Source organism: Lissotriton vulgaris, chromosome 8 (assembly GCF_964263255.1).
Source record: "Lissotriton vulgaris chromosome 8, aLisVul1.2, whole genome shotgun sequence".
Classification (NCBI taxonomy): Eukaryota; Metazoa; Chordata; class Amphibia; order Caudata; family Salamandridae; genus Lissotriton; species Lissotriton vulgaris.
This window is the reverse complement of record NC_141696.1, coordinates 668,126,035-668,147,936: the sequence shown is the minus strand read 5'-3', so window position 1 is coordinate 668,147,936 and position 21,902 is coordinate 668,126,035. Positions and strand designations below refer to the sequence as shown.

Sequence of the window (21,902 nt, the reverse complement as noted above, 5' to 3'; positions counted from 1 at the left end):
AGACTAAAGAGAGAGACTGCTAGGAGGAACACCGCCCCCCGCATTGCATCCACAGAGGACCTGCCTGGCAAGGGGAAGACCTTCAGCCCGCCATCTTGTCTCGTGCGCCTCTGACCGAGGGACTACAGGGGCTACGCTCAAAGGCTCTCTACACACTGCATCCGAGTAAGGGACCGCCCGGCAGCCCATCCAGTCCGGAGCAAGGTTTGGCCTCTTCACTACTATGGGATTCCTGGAGAGAGGAATAGCTGCTTGCTGCACACCGGTTAATGAGACCCTCGCCCCGAACCCATCTTTGGCTGGGCCTACCTGACACTCGCGCACCGCAGCAGCAGCGGCCCCAGAGGTCTGGTGAGATCAGGGGACAGAAATTTAGCATACTAGCACTCTATTCCCTCCCAGGCTCCGCAACTGAGTGGGGAGCTCATTGTTTTTGTTTTTGCAGCGGCTGTGTTGCCACGGGCGCGAGGAGAGCGCCAGCATCCCCCAGGTACCCTAGCAGCGCGACTGCCACTGACGGAGCTTGAACGCACCAGGAGGAGCTTAAGAGCGGGAGAGAGCCCCTGCACCTCGAGACGCGGGTCAACACACACATTTTGTGGCCTTACAAAATATTCTTGTATGAATGGATTTCTATTCCATACACAAAGAAGTTAAGACTAAAACGGTAACCACATCTAAAATTATAAAATTCATGTGTGTCATTTTTGAGAGCTGGTGTTCTCCTCACACTCTACTCACTTATAATAGGGAACCACTAGAACCAAAAATAGAAGTTAGCATTAAAGGTAAAGTCAATTTTCTTCATCACCCTTGAAGCAACGTTTTTGTGGGAGATTAAAGAGGAGTCTCAATGAATGGGCTACAGGTAGTTGCTGCAAATGGCAAATACTTGATGGAAGAAATGGAAAATATGGTGGTGATAGGGATTTCAGAGGTCTATCTGTTTTGTGTCTTTTTAGATTCTGAGAGGTCTGAATACAGACCCAAGTATGTATGGGTAGAATATAGATGGAATCACCTCATGCGTGTGAATGTTTAAGAGAGAACATAATAATAACATGTCAAGTTATTCAGAAATTTATGAAGAAGAAATACCATTAGAAGAACAAGAGCAGGTAGCTAGATTTGCTTTAGTGGGGAGTTAAAATTAGGTTGACAGGATATGTAAGAGCTTTTTTCCTGTTAGAAATGGGGTCCCTAGCCACTTTCGTGCTCATGACAGCTTCACGCCGGCATGAGCCACGGGCGGCGTGTGTTAATGACGGCGTGGAGCCATCATGCAACTGCCGCTCCGCCTACACGGCACTAATTTCCCACCTGTGCGGGCGAATTAGTGAGTGGGTGTGGTCATGACGTCGTGGAGCTACAGTTGTCAAAATAAGCTTTAAATATAGCTCCTTGATGTCGATAGCTCCATCTGGGGCTATCACGGCGTCGTGAGCAAACAAATCCAAACAGTTCTGGCTGACCGCGGCGTCGCAAGTCAGCTACGGTGTCGGGACGACCCGCAAACAGTATCTTTTAGAAATGCAGGGCGTCGGTGACCTCTCGTTGAGCTTTCGAAAACACGGCGTCCAGAGGCGTCAGTCCCAGAGGTCGGTGCAGGAGTCGTGGGGGCCCTCGAAGTCACACGCGTTGCTGGTCGATCTCCTCCCTGAAGGAGTCAGGAGCGTTGGCGTCGGCAGGCGTTGTGTGCTGCGGTGTAAAGTGCAGCGGTGCGGTGTCCTCAGGTCGCGGTGCGAGCAGTGTCTAGGTGACGGCGGCAGATGGCGGCATCGGTGAGAACAGGGTCGCGGTGCAAGATGAAGGTGGTGCTCGTTGCGGTGCCGTCAGGTCACGGTGCAAGCAGCGTCGCAGTCGTTGCTGAAGAGCTATCATTGGCTGACGAACTGGAGTTGATGGTGCCAGCGTCAGTAGGCCAAGGCTGTGGTGCGGGATGAGGGCTGTGTGTCGTTCAACTTTACGTGCGGTGCCCTCGAACCACACTGGAAGCAGCGTGTAGAATTCGGCGTGGAGCGTCGTCGTCGGGAATACTAGGGCGTGGTCGTGAAGTGAGGCGGTGCGGAGTACGGTGCCCACAGGTCGCGGTGCGAGCAACGTCTTGGTGGTGGCGTCAACAGGCGTCGTCAGTGAGACCAGGGTCGCGGTGCGTCGTTGCGACAGTGCCATCTGCGGTGCCAAGGCGTCATTGTGAAGCGGTGCGGTGTTCACAGGTCGCGGTGCAAGCAGCAGTTCTGTGGCAGCATCAGCAGGCGTCATCGGTGAGACCAGGGTCACAGTGCAGTATTGCCCTCTGCAGTGCCTTCAGGACACAGAGTCTGCAGCGGGGTCGTAGACGTTGTCGAGTTGCTTTTCTTCTGTTGCAGCACAAAACACACAGTCCCCAGTGCTGAGGGCAGAAGAGCTTGAAGTCTTTGCTGTTCCTGAGACTTATTGAACAGGGGGCAAGCTCTACCTCAGGCCTTTGGAGAAACTCACAAAAGTAGATTGCAGAAAGTTCAGTCCAGTCCTTTCACTGCCCAAGACAAAAGCAGCCACTGCAAACCAACACAGCAAAGAGCAGAGCAAAGTGGTAGTCCCTCCTCACAGCTTCTCCAGCTCTTCTTCTTGGCAGTCTTCTTGATCCAAAAGAGTTCTAAAGTTCAGGGGTCTGGGTCCAATATTTATATCCCTAAATCCTTTGATCTCCTAGGCAGAGAGTGTCTGTGCCCAGCCAGAACCAGTTCTGCCTTCTCTGGTGTGACTTCCTGGCAGGAGGTGGAGACTGCATTGTCAGAGGCAGACCAGGCCCTTTGAGGTGCAAGGAAATCTCCTCCCCCTTCACCAATTGCAGCCCAGGTCTATTGAGCCCTTACCTGACCCACCTAGACTATCTGGATCCACTCCCAGTCCCCAGCCTTCTGTCATACAAAACCCAGCAGAAGCACACAGGATGACGGAGCAAGAAAATACCTACTTTCTAAAAGTGGTATTTTCAAACACAGATTTTAAGAATCCCCTTTACTAAAAGATGCATCTTTATGGTGAGTACAGGCATACTAAACGTTATTTTCTTACTGAATTCCCCGGGCCAGAGATGTTTATAAGATGTTACAAACAAACTTCCCATTTTGTCATATGGGGAACAGGTAGCCTTGAAATAGTGAAAAACAAAATTGGCTGTAATTCACTATCAGGACATGCCACACACACCAGGGCATATCTTACCTTTCACAAACACTGCACCCTGCCCACAGGGGTACCTTGGGCCTACCTTAGGGGCGCCTGACGTGTAAGAAAAGGGAAGGTTAGGGACTGGCAAGTGTGTGCACTGTAAACAAAATAGGTTGTTTGGGAGCTACCCTTTCTATCAGGAAAAGGATTGGGTCAACAATAGCAAAAATTCAGAATTCCTTCTCCTGGATTCACTATTTATCAAATCTTTAATTACGAGCCCAGGAAGGTGGAGGACGCCGTGCAGTTCAGCTATCCTTGACAGAGTGGACCGCTAATGTGATAAAAAAGCCCCACAAAGAAGAAGCTATAAGGAGAAAGAAATAAACTTAAGATGTATTCATTCTAACCATACAGAGTTAATGGTGGATGAAATTATCAGAAGGTAGCTCCCAGAGGCGTCCTCCATCACTCTCAAAAGACCAAGAGTAAAGCGGACCGGACTGAAGCGTGTCCCCAATCTTTACCAAAACAAGTGACGCTCAACCAAAGACACTTGCATAAGAAATAAGTGATAAGGAAAGACAGCGAGCACAAGAAGAAACGTGTTCAATCTGAAATACAAGAAAGATCACCAGGATGTTCGCACCTGGAGTAGAATAACTGAATCGTGAACGAGTCCTTGAAGAAGGTGCAAAATAAAGAGGCACCGAAACGCCGCGTCGACACTTTTTCGTTCCTATGTCCCAGTAATTTTTAACAAAAACCATTGTATAATTGACAGTATGATGTTTTAATAATAATCTTTTTTAAAATGATGAATGTTTTTGCGTTTGTAAAAACCTAGAATAAATTTGTAATTTTGTACATGTTGTGACTTATTATAAATTGTTTGCATTATGTTTTTTAAATAAATAATTGATCAATATTTTTATACAACAACACTATTGTTTCATGTTTTTGCTGATACCTATGGGCACCATTTTCATTGAAGTGTAAATTTGGTAACTACTGTAACACTACAAACCCCCTTGCTTCTCTAGGGAAGACCCCATGACTAATTAAAGATTTGATAAATAGTGAATCCAGGAGAAGGAATTCTGAATTTTTGCAAGTGTGTGCACTGGCCAAGCCGACATGGCAGTTACAAAACTGCGCACAAACTCTGTAATGGCAGGTCCCAGTTACCTTTATAGGGCTCCTCGCGTGGTTGGCACAATCAGTGCTACAGACCCACTGGTAGCATTTGATTTACAGGCTTTGGCACATGCAGTGCACTTTAATAGGGACTAACAAATAAATCAAATATCCAATCATGAAAACACCGATCCATAACACACTTTACCACAGGTGCACTTGCACTTTACCACTGATCAGCAGTAAGAAAAGTGCGCAGAAACACTACACCAGCAAAAACAGAGTCAAAACCGGGAGGGCAGAAAGCAACAAGCATTGGCATAGCCAATCGGTCTCCCTTCTGGGACCTTATAAGTGTTTAGCCAAGGATATTGTTCTGCATAACTAAATACTTATAAGGTCACAAAAGAGAGACCTATTGGCTATGCCAATGTTTGTTTGTTGATGTGTCCTATCCAGCTCCATATTTTTCTCGTTATGGGGTCCTTGCTCTGTTGCTTGCATCTGGTGTTCCTGGTTGGAGATGGGTCGTGGCCAGAAAATGCGCAGGACTCTTCTCAGATTGCTGGTGTTGAAGGCTGATAGTTTGTGAGGTGACTTTTCCTCATCCCCCAGCATTTTGTCTATTATTTTAATAGGGATAATGGCAACATTTCCACTACATGGTTTTCTTGAGAGGTCCATGGTCTTCACACATTATTTTCTTGGGGTGCTTTGGTAAAGAATGCGGTCACTTACACCAAGGTCCCCTATCAGCCTCAGACAGGTGTTACACGTGATGACGTCACGTGTAACAGCAGCACAAGCACAGCTTCTCGCACCCTCCTCTTCCACGTATGGATTTCAATGGCTTCCACAATGCTCTCCTCCTTAGGGAGCGCAAGCGGAGTATCCGGGTGATGTACGTTCGGAAGAGCGTCCTCGGCGGCAGCCCGCACAAGCCATAAAAGGGGAACTTGGCAGGCGATGCAAGGGCTTTTATTATTTGTGAATGCAGTCTGTTGCTTTATATTATGTACTTTCATGTTTATAACAGGGAGGGGGGTTATAACAAGTTTACAAATGCGTGCAGCTGGCCGCTGATTACATTCACCAACGGCGCTGCCGGGCGTTGTGTAAACCCCCTGCTCCTGTCTGCTGAGGTAACTGCGTGCGGTACATGTGACTCCTCGCTCGGACCGGTAAGGGATGGGGCCGGGGGCACCGCAGTGGCGTTCCGGAGAGGGGTTCTACAGTGATGTCATGCAGATTGTAGTGTCCTGGGTGGCGTTCAGCTGAGCGGGGGCTCTCATCTGTTGGTGGGGGGTCCTGTAGAGTCATCGGTGAGGCATGAGAACAAGGATTTATGTAGTTATTGGGGTCCGGAGTTAGGGAGTGTTACGGGGTTCATTTACTGGACACCGGGGAAAGCAAATTAGGAAAGGGACTTACAAGCTGCGGAAATGGTGGGTTGTTGCAGTGAAGTCCTGTAGTGGGCAGAACCTTCACAAAGGCGCTGTAGTTGGCGCGTGACCCCGCAGTGTGGAGGTGAGGGACTCTGCGGTGATAAGGATCTTGCGTTATAGGGTGATGTGAGGGTTCCTGCATCTGGAAGGTGCAGAAGAGGGCTTGGGCAGCTGAGAGGTCAATAAGCGAGTGTCCCAGCAGCCGAGAGACCGATAAGAGGGTCCTTGCACACGGGAGATGGAGGAGACGGTCCCTCTGCACCTGGGAGGTGGAGGAGACAGTCCCTGCGCCTGGGAGGTGGAGGAGAGGGTCCCTGCGCCTGGGAGGTGGAGGAGGCAGTCCCTGCACCTGGGAGGTGGAGGAGACGGTCCCTGCACCTGGGAGATGGAGGAGACGGTCCCTGCACCTGGGAGATGGAGGAGACGGTCCCTGCACCTGGGAGATGGAGGAGAGGGTCGCTGCGCCTGGGAGGTGGAGGAGACAGTACCTGTGCTTGGGAGGTGGAGGAGACAGTCCCTGCACCGGGGAGGTGGAGGAGACGGTCCCTGCACCGGGGAGGTGGAGGAGACAGTCCCTACATCTGGGAGGTGGAGGAGACGGTCCCTACATCTGGGAGGTGGAGGAGACGGTCCCTGCACCAGGGAGGTGGAGGAGAGGGTCGCTGCGCCTGGGAGGTAGAGGAGACAGTCCCTGTGCTTGGGAGGTGGAGGAGACAGTCCCTGCGCCTGGGAGGTGGAGAAGACGGTTCCTGCACCTGGGAGGTGGAGAAGAGGGCTAGGGCAGCTGAGAGGTCAATAAGCGAGTGTCCCTGCAGCTGAGAGGCCGATAAGAGGGTCCTTGCACACGGGAGATGGAGGAGACGGTCCCTGCACCTGGGAGGTGGAGGAGACGGTCCCTGCACCGGGGAGGTGGAGGAGAGGGTCGCTGCGCCTGGGAAGTAGAGGAGACAGTCCCTGCGCCTGGGAGGTGGAGAAGACGGTCCCTGCACCTGGGAGGTGGAGTAGAGGGTCGCTGCGCCTGGGAGGTGGAGGAGACAGTCCCTGTGCTTGGGAGGTGGAGGAGACAGTCCCTGCACCGGGGAGGTGGAGGAGACGGTCCCTGCACCGGGGAGGTGGAGGAGACAGTCCCTACATCTGGGAGGTGGAGGAGACGGTCCCTACATCTGGGAGATGGAGGAGACGGTCCCTGCACCAGGGAGGTGGAGGAGAGGGTCGCTGCGCCTGGGAGGTAGAGGAGACAGTCCCTGTGCTTGGGAGGTGGAGGAGACAGTCCCTGCGCCTGGGAGGTGGAGAAGACGGTTCCTGCACCTGGGAGGTGGAGAAGAGGGCTAGGGCAGCTGAGAGGTCAATAAGCGAGTGTCCCTGCAGCTGAGAGGCCGATAAGAGGGTCCTTGCACACGGGAGATGGAGGAGACGGTCCCTGCACCTGGGAGGTGGAGGAGACGGTCCCTGCACCGGGGAGGTGGAGGAGACGGTCCCTACATCTGGGAGGTGGAAGAGACGGTCCCTGCACCTGCGAGGTGGAGGAGAGGGTCGCTGCGCCTGGGAAGTAGAGGAGACAGTCCCTGCGCCTGGGAGGTGGAGAAGACGGTCCCTGCACCTGGGAGGTGGAGTAGAGGGTCGCTGCGCCTGGGAGGTGGAGGAGAGGGTCCCTGCACCAGGGAGGTGGAGGAGACGGTCCCTGCATCTGGGAGGTGGAGGAGAGGGTCGCTGCGCCTGGGAGGTGGAGCAGACGGTCCCTGCGCCTGGGAGGTTGAGGAGACTGTCCCTGCGCCTGGGAGGTGGAGGAGACGGTCCCTGCGCCTGGGAGGTGGAGGAGACAGTCCCTGCACCTGGGAGGTGGAGGAGACAGTCCCTGCACCTGGGAGGTGGAGGAGACAGTCCCTGCACCTGGGAGGTGGAGGAGACGGTCCCTGCATCTGGGAGGTGGAGGAGACGGTCCCTGCATCTGGGAGGTGGAGGAGAGGTTCGTTGCGCCTGGGAGGTGGAGGAGACGGTCCCTGCACCTGGGAGGGGTAGGAGAGGGTCGCTGGGCCTGGGAGGTAGAGGAGATGGTCCCTGCACCTGGGAGGTGGAGGAGAGGGTCGCTGCGCCTGGGAGGTGGAGGAGAGGGTTCCTGCAGCTGAGATGGTTTCTGCAGCTGAGAGGGTTTCTGCATCTGAGAGGGTTTCTGCAGCTGAGAGGGTTTCTGCAGCTGAGAGGGCGAGGAGAGGGATTTCTGCAGCTGAGAGGGCGCGGAGAAGGTTCCTGCACCTGTGAGATGGAGGAGAGGGTTCCTGCAGCTGAGCATTTCCTGCGGTGCGCACAGGAGTCCTGCAGAAGTGGATTCCTGCAGTGTGGTGCAGAGTCCTGCAGAGCACGGGGTTCTATCAGTGGACTGGGAAGAGGAGAGGTTCTCAGCCACAAGCCTGTGAGCCCTGTACAATCTCTACCACCCCAGGTGTGCCACGAGATGCTCTCTCCATGGTGGCGCGTGAACAGGAGTGGTGCCAGGTGACAGGCGCCCCTCACGCACCAGTAAGTGGGTACCAAAGGCAGGGTGTTGCTCTGGGCAGAGTTTCTTCAGTCTCAAGGCTGACAAGATTCGCCGTGCATGGCCAGTATTGATCTGTTCCTTCTGTGCATGTTATATACTGTGACCTGTAGGGCTCTGTTCGGGGGCTTTTTTGACAATGGGGTGCGGGAGTGCGAGAAAACGTGGGAAAACGTTACATGCTAACTAAATGTTTAGCAAATAATATTAAACAATACATACACTGGGATAGTGGAAAACCTAAAAAACAACTTGACCTGGTGTAATATAGTTTGGTGCTCATTTAGGGCGCTCTGGTGTTTTTGTGCAAAGGTCGCGCTATTGAACACTGCAAAAAAAAGTCAAAGTGGGTTGCGTGAAGCGATTGACCACAAAAACATAACCCTAACACAAAAGTATGAAACTATCTGAGAGAGAGGTATGTGCAAGGAAATGTAAATACGTTCACGATATATCTTGCGTGGTATTTCCACAGTATATACCCATCTCCCTGGAAAAGACCGACGGGAGCAAGGGAAAGGACAACGCCCAGAATGCAATAATTAGAAGTTTATATGCACATCGCCTAATATAAGAGTTGTTGAACGGGGCAGCAGAAAGCATCAATAGGATTGCAACGAAAACAAGCCCGGCTTTGAAAGTGGTGCGGGCGCCAGCGCCTACAGCTGCGAAAGTGAAAGTACATATGCGCACGCGATGGGAAAAGGGAAAGCAGGCTGGCGAGTGGTGTGCGATGTGCACGCACCATGACGAGAGAGGAAAGTCATATGGCGCCTCTGCTAGTCATTGTGCGCGTAACCGCACGCTGTAGGCCAGCCAGCTTTTGGTAGGACTTTTAAAAGCCTATTTACTAAATTTCCCGCAGAGCAGTGCATGCGCTGGCTCAGCAAGACCTAAAAACTCAGGGGAAACACGCCAAAAGATGCCAAGTCTAACATATCCTTTCTATGAATCACTAAGTAGCCATATGTCATGTCAATGCTATGATGAATGAGGGCGGAGTGACATTTCTATAGGCTAACTTCTTGCTGAAAAGGGATGAATTTAGAGAAAGGACCTCCCTTTCGGAACATTAACACATACTTTTACCCAATATTAGTACTCAAAGTTTTTGGATCCTTTCATGGACATTACATGCAGGCAAGTACCAATGGATATTTCAGTTTGCTGTGAATACTGCTAATTTCCTCAAATAACTGACTGTAAGGGATCAGAAGCAGGTCCTCTTTGGGGTTTCATGTGATGACGAGACAATGTAGACATATGCTTTATGGCGTGAATACTTGCTGCTCATGACGTGGAAGGATGAAGTTTGTTTCATCACCTTTCGAGTTTTCTCCACTATGACCTTACAAAGAAAGATGGAGGATCTGCAGGCATACGACTGTTCTTCTCTGAGACAGAAGCAGATTTTTGGAACTGTGACTGTGATAGGGTACATGGTAGCACTAGTCCTAGCTATACACAACCAGTCTAGCAGTAACAAAAGATTCATAGAGGGTTTTTTAAGTCATGTTTTGGCATCCGTAGGTCTGAACACAATGCGCAAACCTACAGGACTCCGATAGATGATTCTGCACAAGTATATGTTTTGCTACAAACATTGATAAGCCAGATGTCACTTTTTTGGAAACAAAAATAATTTTCCTTCCTGTTTTGGGGTTCAGGGCTGTTAATTGGTACGTTACAACAAAAGTAAAAAGGAATATAATACATACATGCTCTCATTAGGAGATATACTGTCGTTCAGGTAAGACCCATTGTTGTTCTCCATTTCTGCTAGCCTGGAGGAACAAGCAAAAATAGCATTCCAAATCAAAAGGCTTGAACACATTTCATCTTAAAATTGCACAGAGCGTAATGGTGAGCAGGTTGAAAATGCTGGAAACTGCGACGGGATATGAGACGTCCCGACAGCTCACAGGCTGCAAATCACTCAAAATGACCTTAAATGTAACCTCTTTCAGGGGAGCAACGGAAAACAAATAAACATACATTACCCTCAAGTTTTCAAGTATTCTAAACGACAGGACAAGAGCCGCACCTATCTTAACAGATTTTGCCATGGGACACCTTATCTTTTAATTGTACCATGCCACCTTAAACAGCTCAGTGCTTTAATAGGTCCCAAACAGATCCTGCTTGTCTTGTCTGAACTTTAATAAAACGCCTGAATTCCCAGAAATCACATTATCTCCTGTCGAAAGAGAGAACAATTATCGGCAGTATCACTTCAGGCAAAGCTTTATCAGTGTTCTGCTAATAAAACAGGATCATTTGCACACAGAGCCCTCTCAATTGTGTCGTACCAGACCATTATGTACTTGTGCGGTCACTAAAACTAATTTTCAAAATGGATGCTGCACAAAGAGTGGAAGCAACACAAGTGTGCTAAATTAATACACCAGCTTCCCGCCTAAATACTGCATCAAGTATGGTCTTTTTATATGTTGTCCTTTTTTTTTTTTACCATGAACTAGCATGTCCAATTTCGTAATACTTTCTTTTTTTAGCATCATAATGTCTATTCATTTGTCTCAACCTATACATGTCTTCAAACTGGTTACATTGTAGGTGCGTCACTTAACCTTAATGTTATTTTTCAGTTACAAATATTGTAGGAATCTTGATATCAATTAGTTGCATTATCACGATTAACAACCGGACCTCTTATGTGCATAGGGCTCGATAAAGAGTTGTTTTATTGGCAAGATGTTCCCTCTTGGAGCATTGCCAGATCTTTTTCACCTCTGTTCCTTCTCTCGGTTACGGAGTAATCCTCGTGAGCATTTCAATTACACCTACCCCAACTTTTATCCAATTTACAAGGACAGCCCCAGTTCAGTTTTTGTTTATCTTTTTTCAAATTCACTGCATCCTTAGATTGCTCATTTGTCATTGCCTCCTGGAAGATGAGGAGGTGTGGAGGGAGGCCCAGTGGATAAACTCATCCAGAGTACTGTTGTACTTTTACAGGCAGCCATCAATGCAAGGTTCCCCAATATATTTGCATATCTATGCTAGTTCGAGCCTCCCAGGCAACTATGAGAACGTATTTTGGGTTTGGTTAAAACTTCAAGCCAATTGTTCTAGAAATACCTCACACCAATAAATCTGGAGGTGTGCACGTGATCAAATTGAATGTAAAAAGTCAATCAATCAATAAAATCGTTATTTGATCTATTAAATACAGATCATAATAGCACAATTAAAATCATCACACTCCTGGAAAACACCAATTAATTTCAATGCTAGGCCCTATTGTTTCCCAAAAAGTTACATAAATAGGTAATTATTTAAAAGTTTAAAAATATTAAGTTAGAAAGAGAACCCGGGAACTTGTGTATGTAGAAAGCCATCTTTTTTCCTTGCACCGTCAATATCTGTCAGTTTTGCAGCCGCCCTTACAAAGCAGACTTTCTCAGGATTAATACCCGGTCTATAAATAATGGAGTGGCACTCACATAAATTCGGAATACCACTTCCCAAGGAATAACTAAGGCCCTTAGACAATTGTTCCTGCCATTTTTCTCCTACTGCCATCTTCCATCTGTCCTACAATATCATGAGAAGCCACCTGTGGGACCTGCATCACCTGATATCTAATACCTGTTGGTACTGGATGTTTGCTTGCAGCCAACATTGTTCATGTATCATATCCTATTCCTCTGTTAACCGATATAGTGAATGAGGAATCCGAACATATGTGAGTTGTGCTGGGCCATTTTGTACCTATTCATATGCTAGTACCTCGGTGTTTTCTAGGTGTTCTGCCTTGTATTAGATCTTGTAATATCCTGATCCCCTAATTTTCTCATTCTTCAAATCCCCCCAAAATGTGTGATTCCAGTTCATTCTTCCTTCACACATGTAAGCTCTCTCGTGCTGCAGTACCCTTCTACAACATCATGTCGGTTTTCCTTGGGCCAGGTCTTCAGTACACACACATAATATAATATGTTTGCTATGCACCTGGACGAGCACAGGCTTTTCAGTTAAATGAGAATGTTGAAAACTTACCACTTATTCCATCTTGAAATGCAAAACACACTGCCATGCAGAGAAGACATATTCATGCATTACTTGTAAGGCAGCTGAAGCAAAGAAATGATGCCATCAATCATGCAACGCTATGTTCAGTTTTTCAGGATAATTTTTATGTGCTGTAAATTTGCAGCAGGCCAGTGTTTAAGACACAGACCAGATTACATAAGGCAGTGTCACTAAAAAGGATTTACATTTGGAAGGCATACATCTTCATATTTTTGAAAGAGATCCCACTATTCAAGAAACCCTCTGCCGACCCCAGCACACTCAAGAACTACAGCCCCAATGCACTGCTCCCTTTCCCCATCAAAGTCCTAGAAAAGACCATCAACAACCAGCTCACGAACACCTGGAGGGAAACAACCTACTGGACGCATTGTAGTCCGGCTTCCGCATCAACCACAGCACAGAGACCGCCTTGATCGCTGCCACGATTACATCATTACCCTCCTCAACCAGGGGGAAACAATGCCCTTGATCCTGCTCAACCTCTCAGCAGTGTTCAATACTGTATCCCAACACACCCTCATCAAGAGACTCTTCCACACCAGGATCCGGGTAAACACTCTCAAATTGATTGCATCCTTCCTCACAGGACGCACCCAGGAAATCTGACTAGCACCCTTCACCTCCGAGCCCAAGTGCATCATTGGCTGTGTCCCTCAAGATTCATCCCTCAGCCCGACCCTCTACAACACCTACATAACACCCCTGTCCGACATGGTCAGAACCTATAGCCTCAAATTCAAACTCTAAGCATACAACACCCAGCTGATCCTCTTGCTCACGGAAAACACCTCCACCACTAGAACCAACTTCCGCAATGCCACAAAGGATGTTGCTGACTGGCTGAAGACCAACACGGACAAGTTGGAAGTGCTGACTTTTGGGAACATCACCTCCCCGTGAGACACCTGGTGGCCCGCCGGTCTTGCCTCACCGACAGACCATGCCCGCAATCTCAGCATCGTCTTAGATAGGAAACTCACCAAGAAATGCCAGATCAACCTAGTCTCATCCGCCTACTCCTACACCCTCTAGATGCTCACCAGCCGCCTAGATTATGGAACGCACTCTATGCTGAAATACCCACCCAAATCCTGAGGAGACTCCAGACGTTACAGAACGCAGTGACGAGACTCATCCTTGACCTCCCCAAGCGAAACTCACATGACCTCCCACCCCCCCCCCCTCCCCCCCCCCCCCGCCTCAGGACCCTCGACTGGCTCCCCGTCTAGAAAAGATGTCACCTCAAGATACTGACAAGCCTACAAAGCCCTCCACGACCAAGGACCCACAACAACTACCTCCTGAAGTTCCACCGACCGTCAAGACACCGGTGTTCTACCTCCCATGCCCTCACACACACTCCCTGCATTTTCTGAAGCTACAGTGGAGCCTGTTCCTTCCAACTACTTGTTGGCAAAGTCTGGAACGACCTTCTCCATCTCCCAGGGAGTTCGATAAGGTAATCAAGACCTGGCTGTTCAACTGAATCCAGCAATACCTCAGCACCTGGATACCTACATAGGTGAGTAGCTGTGCTCTATAAATACTGAATGATTGACTAATTATCCATTAGTAGTGCAAGAAACTGAATATTTTCTTTTGAGAGAGCCTCCAATAGGTTGGACTAGAGATACACGTCAAGTTCTTACTCCAGGGCATACCATTCCAATACCTGTCAGAGTCTGTCCAACCTCTAATACCTTGAAACAAAAATGTACACCACAGGTAGATGTAGAATTTTGCTTCACAACTACCTCTTAATTAGCTTTCCGTCTGGATTTGTGGATAGAGTAATTGCCAGTCTTCATTAAGGTATTCTTTACAGACTCACTTACTGTATTAAACTATGTTGAGCTAGACAAATCGGCAGCCCCCCTTCTGTTATGGAACATGGACATGTCTCAATTTTCAAAAGCTTGGAACTCGGCCAGATCGTGAACCATAAGAGGTTAAGAAAGTGAATCTATCACAGAATAAAATCAAATATTCACTTATCCCTAGAACTCCATCTAAATTAAACGTAGTATATTTTGCAAAATAACACCCAAGAGAGACTCGTGAATTTTTCTGCTGGGAAGGTGGAAACCACAAAAATGATTCAATCATCCACAAAGTGTCAGAGTTAATATTAGGGATGTATAGATAGTTGGGTAAGGCTTAGCTGTTGGTCATCTATGACATGGTAACATTAATTTAGCCTGTCTGCTTTGAGAAACTCCATACAAACAGCTTAGAGTTCGATTAGTCCAATTAGTATGTTTCTTTTCCAGTACACCAACCACATAACTTATAGAATAGTATTGGCTTAAATTGTGCGTCAGTATGATGCCAGCTCATTGCACAATTAGCAAGAAAGGTTCCTCATTAGAATTTCTTAACATGACATAGGTTAATAATCTATCCATTTCTACATTTTACATTTAGGCGGGTGCATGTATTGCTTGGTACTATGGACTGAGCTAAGGGGCATGCAGACCTGTATGGCTCACGTGTACATTACAAGTGCCATTTGTACAGGAGTGAAAGTTGGTGTCCATTTACAGAAGCACTGGGATGATCATGAACATAAGCAGGCCTCCGCCCTCAAGGAAGTCAGAAACAAGAAGGGGTTGTGCTAGCAAACGTGACTCCTGACACTGGGCTTTATTTATTTATGGAGGATTCTTCGCCCACCCTGGTGGAAGATGCAGCTGGTTCGTAGTTAAACCCGACCACATCAGCATTAGTGTAGGTCTTGAAAATGTGTCATCTTACGTTGGCAGGTATTGGGAGGAGTTTGGTCAGCATGTCTGAATAATGCTTATCTCAAAGTTCCTGATCCCCTTAATTTCTCTCTGTTTTAGGATGATTGAAGAAACAGACAAATTGGCGTATTTTGGTACTAAATGCTAGAGCTCCCTTGGACTCCCACTGTCTGGCATTTTAGTTGCCATTTAAATTAAATTCACTTTGTGCGCGGTCATTGAACTTGACATCTCCCACAAGGCATGGTACTGAAATGTACTTAAATCCAGAGGCCTTGGTTAGCTCATAGTGCCTAATTAACTGCAGCTATATTTCAATTGGAGAGCCATATACACATTTTAAAAATACATAAAATGTGTTCGTATACTTTAAAAATCACACCAGAGACCTCAAACATGAACAATGAATGTTGTCCCAAGCACATCGAAGGCTTTGTGGGTCACAATGTGAAGAGAGCTCAGAAAAAAAATGTTTCTACATATTCCTGACAATTTAGAGCCACAGGATCAAAATGCACACTATATTCCAGCCAATATACCCTCTGACAAAGACACTGAAAAGAGGCTTCAGCTGTTTGTCTGGAAAAAAACATCTCCTTGAAAGTCTCTCACCATACTTGTGCTTATACCTATAAGCACAAGTATGGTGAGAGACTTTCAAGGAGATGATTTCACAACTGTTTACTACAGCACACTCAAATAAAGACTGCAGGCCACCATATGTGCCTCAGCACCATCACTAGAATGATTAACTTCACTCCTGATGACTAAGGTGAAAGATTCAACCAGTCTTCCAGACCAGTTGAGTACCTGGATACAGTAGTACTTTTTTTGTTTCAGCTAAAAGCTATTCAAAAATATAAATATACAATTCTTTAAAGAAGTTGGATCGACTAAATACTTCATTACGTTTCATCATTAATAGCTTCAAAATATTCAAATCGTATCTTGTTAATTTCCAAGATATAAAGATACATTCGGAAGGACTATACTTTGTAAGTCACTCCTTAAACACAAGTCCAGGGCTCTGCACGTGGAGTACCACAATATACCCCACCACCTCCCAGTGAACATAAAATAATATGTCTTTTGATGGGCCTTCTCAAGGATATGATCTTCTTTAAAAACCTATGCTATTTGAAATCAGATTCACAGAAAGGCTTGTGGTTTGACGGTTTCTCAAAATTATCAAAGTTCAAAAAGCATTGAGCAGTGGATGGGAAGAAATGGCTATAAACCATAATTCTCCATTACACATAAACCAAAATTCTCCATTACACAAGACTCTTGCTCTACTCGCCTGCACACTTCCCAAACTTCTTCAAAATCTAGTAATCTTTAGAGCCCCTCAAAAGACACACACAGTGCACCCAGACTGTGACCAAGGAAGCCCTCGTCCGACTGAGGCACCTCTGAAGATACCTTCCTTACATTGCCCTGCACTCTGGCACCAATAGAATTTCGTACCTGGCCCAATGAAAAAAAGAATCCGGAATGCAAATGACTATTTGGCCTCACAGAATACTAGTTGGACTCATTCCAGAAAGTATAAAATGCAGCAACAAATACAACCACCTGCACAGAAGAAAGGGACCATGTGAGCTCTGTGCAATAAACAATACAATGGTATCCCATCAACAACAAAACACATCTCAATAACGCTGTCTCACATTCAAAGCCGGACTAAACCAGACGTTCTTGTGTCTGTCATAGCACCCGCCACTCTACAATTCCACCACACTACCCTTATCTCCTAATCTCCAAGGCACTAAATATCCCTCTCAGCACTTCTCTTTTTTGAAGTTAACAAAACGTTCCTTGTTGCACTTCAGATGAACACCACCAACCCTGACAGAGAAATCAATGTAAACAAATTAGAAGGCAGGACCCCAATGCTTTCACAGAACTGAGTTATTACGGAGTTCATTATGAGCTAGGTCATTAAATGTAAACAAATACGCTTACTGAATCTACAAAGTGCTTTCTGACAATTCATATAAGCTATTAAAAAGGCATACTAACATTACACATCTTTCAAAAGGGAGTCATTGGCTACTTTTAATTACACCATGGCTTTTGCTGGAATGAATGGGGAGGCACCATCACTGATGTGAGGAGAAAAAAAACCACAAAAAGACATAGAAAATCAATGTGCTGCTTAAATATCCTTTCTGTATAGAGAATCATCATCTAGCTCATTTTTGACCAATTTATGCATAAAGCTAGCCGAGTATTTTCGGGAGGATCTATTGTGGCTGATTCCCTGAGGGTCTCCCTTGTAGGCTTACCTGCTAGCATAGTGTTCAATTCGAGAATGAGTGTCATCGTGGGAAAGCTGGGGAGATGAACCAGGCCTGATGGGGAGAAAAATGCTGGATTAAAATTAGTGGCACATCAATGATGACAATGGATTTCAATGTTGGTAGAGTATTTTTCAATGTGACACTGCTGAGACTACAATGGGAATGTTCAACCAGTAGATTGACGCTAAAGGCAAAGTAATGACATTGTTTAAAGGGCCATTTCCCCTTCCACCTATTCAGCTTCCTAATACCACCAGGCGTAAACACTGAATGTTCGGATTCTTTGCTTGCTACAGTAGGTGGGCCAGCGTTAGCCCTGGAATGCCTAAAGAGGTTTTAGAGATTCAAAATCAAAGCACAAATGCCAATTTCGAAATAGTGAGGTTTACCACTTAGCCTGGACGTCTACGAGAAAACTGGCAAACGTAAGGAACTAAGCGACAACTAATGCAGAAAATACTATTTCTGGAGTGTTTGGAATGTGATGCAGAGAAAGCAAGTGTGTTTAGAATGCTTGGCGAGATAACTATGACCTTTATAAGGTTTAACATTTCACCAACTCTGCTTCAGCTCTTAGACCCAACACTTTACGTATGAACTAAAGCTAAGATTTCTAGTTCACCAGTAGTCAGGAACAATATGTCAAAATACAGAGGTTTCCCATTGGAAGCTATGGGCCTCTATAAAAAGGAGTAGAAAAAAAAGGACGAAAGAAGGGAAAGCGGAGGAAATACAGCCGTTCCTGTGGGCATGAATCCAAGAATTTGACACCGCTGGAGATGGCAGACTAGCTCAACAATTTCTCCCAAATCAAAAATTCAGTTCTGCATGCTTGCCAAAGCTACTTCTGCAGCCTGACCTATGAATGTGTAATTCAAGGAAATGGCAGACCCACGACTGAAATAAATATGGCTTGCGGGATGACATAGTGAAAGCTGAAATATTCTAGCAAATTCAGAGTTTATATACTACGTGCTTGTTGTGTGGTACCGGGTGCCCAGTCGTCTTTTATTTTTAGTTGTATTGTAAAACTTGACCATGAGGTACGAAGCAAGCTAAGGTATGTGCAAGCACAGAAAAATATAAAAAAAATATACCAATTGGTACTCGGCAAGACTTCCGTCTCCAGCAAAAATATCACACTTTGAACAATATACATTAATGGGATTATTTCCAAAAGACCTATCTGGCGCTATTAATTTAGAATTAAGCTGGTCTGTGTGACGAGAATAGAATACAAGGCTGTGTTTTCAGTTAACAGCACCTTGCGGTTTATTAACCTTTGTAAATGGGAAATTACTCATGCAGATTTAAAAATAACACTAATTACACAGTTGTGAACGTGAAACGGTATTTTGCGTCACTCCATTTTCCACTCGTTGTACAACCAAATATTACCGACGTGTGTCTTGTTAGCGGGGAGCGCATTTCAATTAGGCATATTTTGGGTGAGGAGAATACATCATAACAGTTTTTTTGTCTCAAGAGTGAAGACTTTACAAATGCAGTAGGCAAAATGAAACCAGCAGAGCAACAACCACAAAAGAAGTTAAATACATGTCTCTGTTAATGAAAAATGAGAGGTCGCCAATGTTTCTTGGTTCAGGATCGGCCAATTTCAGGTAATCAAACGCCCAATGGGAAAGAGTTCAATTCAACAGCCCAGTCAAAATGTTTAGAAAGGACTACTAACAAGGGAATGAAACTGCTCATCTGAAAAGAGATTATGTGCACCCAAAGAAAGCATAGATGGAAATCCAAGCTTCGTATTAAATGCTGTCAAGGAGACATAGCCATACCCGGAGACTCCAAGGAGGTTCTTGATGAACTAACATTTAAGGTGTGCAAGCTAATGTCAGCCTGCTGCTTGATTTAGGTAAATGTGAGCATGCTATTTCTGAGACTGATTCCCTTAACTAGCATGGGAATAATCGTGAAAAACCACAATAGTTACTTTTATATAATATTTAAGGAAATAAAAGGATATATTGAACAAACGGATTCTATGTTTGCAGAGTTAGAAGAAGTGTTTCATAGAAGCATCAAGTCGTTTGTTATCAGGTTTTGTGCCAATGAAAGATAAAGAAGAGGGGGGTGCAGAGATAATGGGAGGGAAGAAAGCACGGCTATCACCTATGGATACACCATTGGAAATGCTACACATTGCTTGTTTCGATCATTGCTCGCTTTTATGGGACGCTTCCAGGATGTTCTCTTTTTTCAATTATCTGTAGAATTAAGCAATTAATAGGTAACACTGAAGTTTCGTATCTGCATAATTATATCTGGAACAACCAGTGGGTGTCCTAATCCAAGTTCCTTGCGCCTGCCCCTGTGGCCTCCTCAATGGGTATCTGACGCAGTGCCAATACTCTGGTGGAGAGTTTGTCGGGTCGATGATATGGAATATGTTTATTCTCACTGTAACTGTAAACAGTTTATGGCTGGGCAATGCCCGTTTATAGTTTCAAATAAAGGGACCCGAGATATCCTCAACATTTTTTAAGGTGATTGTTCATTTTCTAAATCAATGTCTCACGAGTAGCTGTTATTGCTAGGGCTTCTGTCCACGCAGAGCGCCTAGGGGTCAGATTTGCCTTCCATTGCCTGAGTATACAAATCTTTTCTGTCCCTAGGGAGGCATCAATACATTTCTTGTTATGTACTTTTAGTCTTGTGATATCCTGCATGTCTCGAATGAATGCTAGTTTCATCGAGGAAGTTATAAAGAGATTACTCATTTTCTGTTCAGCTTCTAAATACTGATGTCCAAAAATTATAGACTTTTGGGCAGTACCGTAAAAATTCATATTATGTGTCCTCCAGGTTGGCGGAAACTCCAGCAACATGATGAGGGGCATTTATTTGCTCTTCCCTTAGACTTCTCTCATGAGTTTGTAAGAGTTCTGCCCAGTCTTTTGTGTACATACTGCTCCAACTTGTTTCTAAGAAAGATTACTGTTGGCTTGGAGTGCAGCTCTCCAATCAGTGTTTTATAGGGATGGTTACTAATTTTCTGTAGGTGCATCATTTGCTCAAGTATTTATGTATTATAGATTCTGGGGTAGTTAAGGCAATAGCTCCAAATTCTTGTTAAGGCATGTTTCAATTGCTAGCATTTCTTTTTAAGTTCAATTAATTTTTATTGTTTTTACAACATAACACATAAAACATAAAACATATAGTCATTGTCATGATTGCCGTACCCCGGTAATCACTGTCTGCCTCGTTGTATTGTATGGAGTGTGGAACTTCTATTTGCCAGAACATTACCCAGGAACACTGCGGTTCACGTGTTACTTGGTCTGTGTGTACTCCAGAGACGGGATATAATGGTGGTGGCAGGATGCTGCTGCGCCGATAATTCTGGATTTCTGGTTTAGCGGACAGGCTATGCAGCAAAACTTCCCAGCGATCGTCAAGGCGGTAAGGGTGCACCTGCACCACTCCACAGATCGCCTATTCTGGGCTACGGAAGACTTTGCTTTTCGTTCATTTTTGAGGGAATCGGAGAGCAGTTGATATTCTCCGTACTGAGTCCCTGGTTGAGTAACACGGCGCATTCCGGGTTTGCTCAGATTAACGTGCATCTCTGCAGGCAAAAGCAGACGCAGAGATAGCGAGCAGAGAAGCCGTATGGTTTTCTGCCCCACATTTGAACTTTCCTCTGTTGGATGAGACCGGATTTTGGAGGTCTCGTGCAGAGGAATCTTTGCTTCCTTTTATTTTCCTATTTTCACAAACTCCTCTGTTGGAAGAGATCGGATGAAGGTGATCTCATGCAGAGGAGCTCCTTTGGTATTGTACAGTAAACCATTACGGCTCATTAACTATTGACAGCAATTCTGTTGAAGTGTTTGGGATTCCAGAACTGCAGAAAGGAGGTTTTCAGTGCTAGAACAGTCGATCTTTATTCTTTTGCCTTTTAATGCCTAGCGATAAGAACTAGGAAGTTTCATTTGCTTTAGCACTGACTTTTCCAGACCTTCATTAGTGTTGCCTTAGTGGTGTCTTTTTTACTTCTTTTCAGGAGAGAGTATAGAGGGTATGTAACCACTGTAGTCTATAGTAACGTTCTTCACTTCACTTACAAGGGTATGTGCAATCAAGGACAATAGCAAATGTGATCTAACATGTAATGCCATAAATATACAGGTGTGTGACGTTATTGTGTATGAAGTGACATTGCCTCTGCCCTCCTCTCTCTTCTATGGCCTTGGCTCCATTTATTTTGCTTTTCAGGTGAGGGGAAAAGGAGATGATTGTATGCTTACGTTACTGTTGTGTATCATTCTGTTCTCAGTGACGTTTGACTTACTCTTTGTCTTCTGTCGTCTTCAGATCTCCCTCCCCGCAGTCCCTACCCTTTCCTTTCCACCCGCTCGATCACCTCAAAAGTCTGTGTTGTTTTACAAGCCAGACTTGGGGTTGTCCAGAGGTGGGCCCCGTATAGAGCATCAACACAGTCCTGAGGATCATATGGTGGAGCCTGACAGTCATTGTGTCATTTCGGTACATGGGTTTGCAG

The 21,902-nt window shown here is 46.0% G+C and overlaps 1 protein-coding gene across 3 annotated transcripts in view; it reads right to left on the bottom strand.

Annotated features, from left to right (window-relative positions):
• DMD (dystrophin) overlaps window positions 1–21,902 on the bottom strand; it is a 4,652,165-nt gene that overhangs the window by 135,801 nt on the left and 4,494,462 nt on the right. For 2 of the 3 annotated variants that reach the window (XM_086934537.1, XM_086934538.1), the window contains 2 exons: window positions 17,360–17,425; window positions 9,990–10,055 (listed from right to left, as the gene is read on the bottom strand). In XM_086934537.1, the coding sequence (XP_086790663.1) occupies window positions 9,990–10,055; window positions 17,360–17,425 (132 nt within the window). The remainder of the gene's footprint in view (window positions 1–9,989; window positions 10,056–17,359; window positions 17,426–21,902) is intronic. The other variant, XM_086934536.1, reaches the window with a different exon arrangement.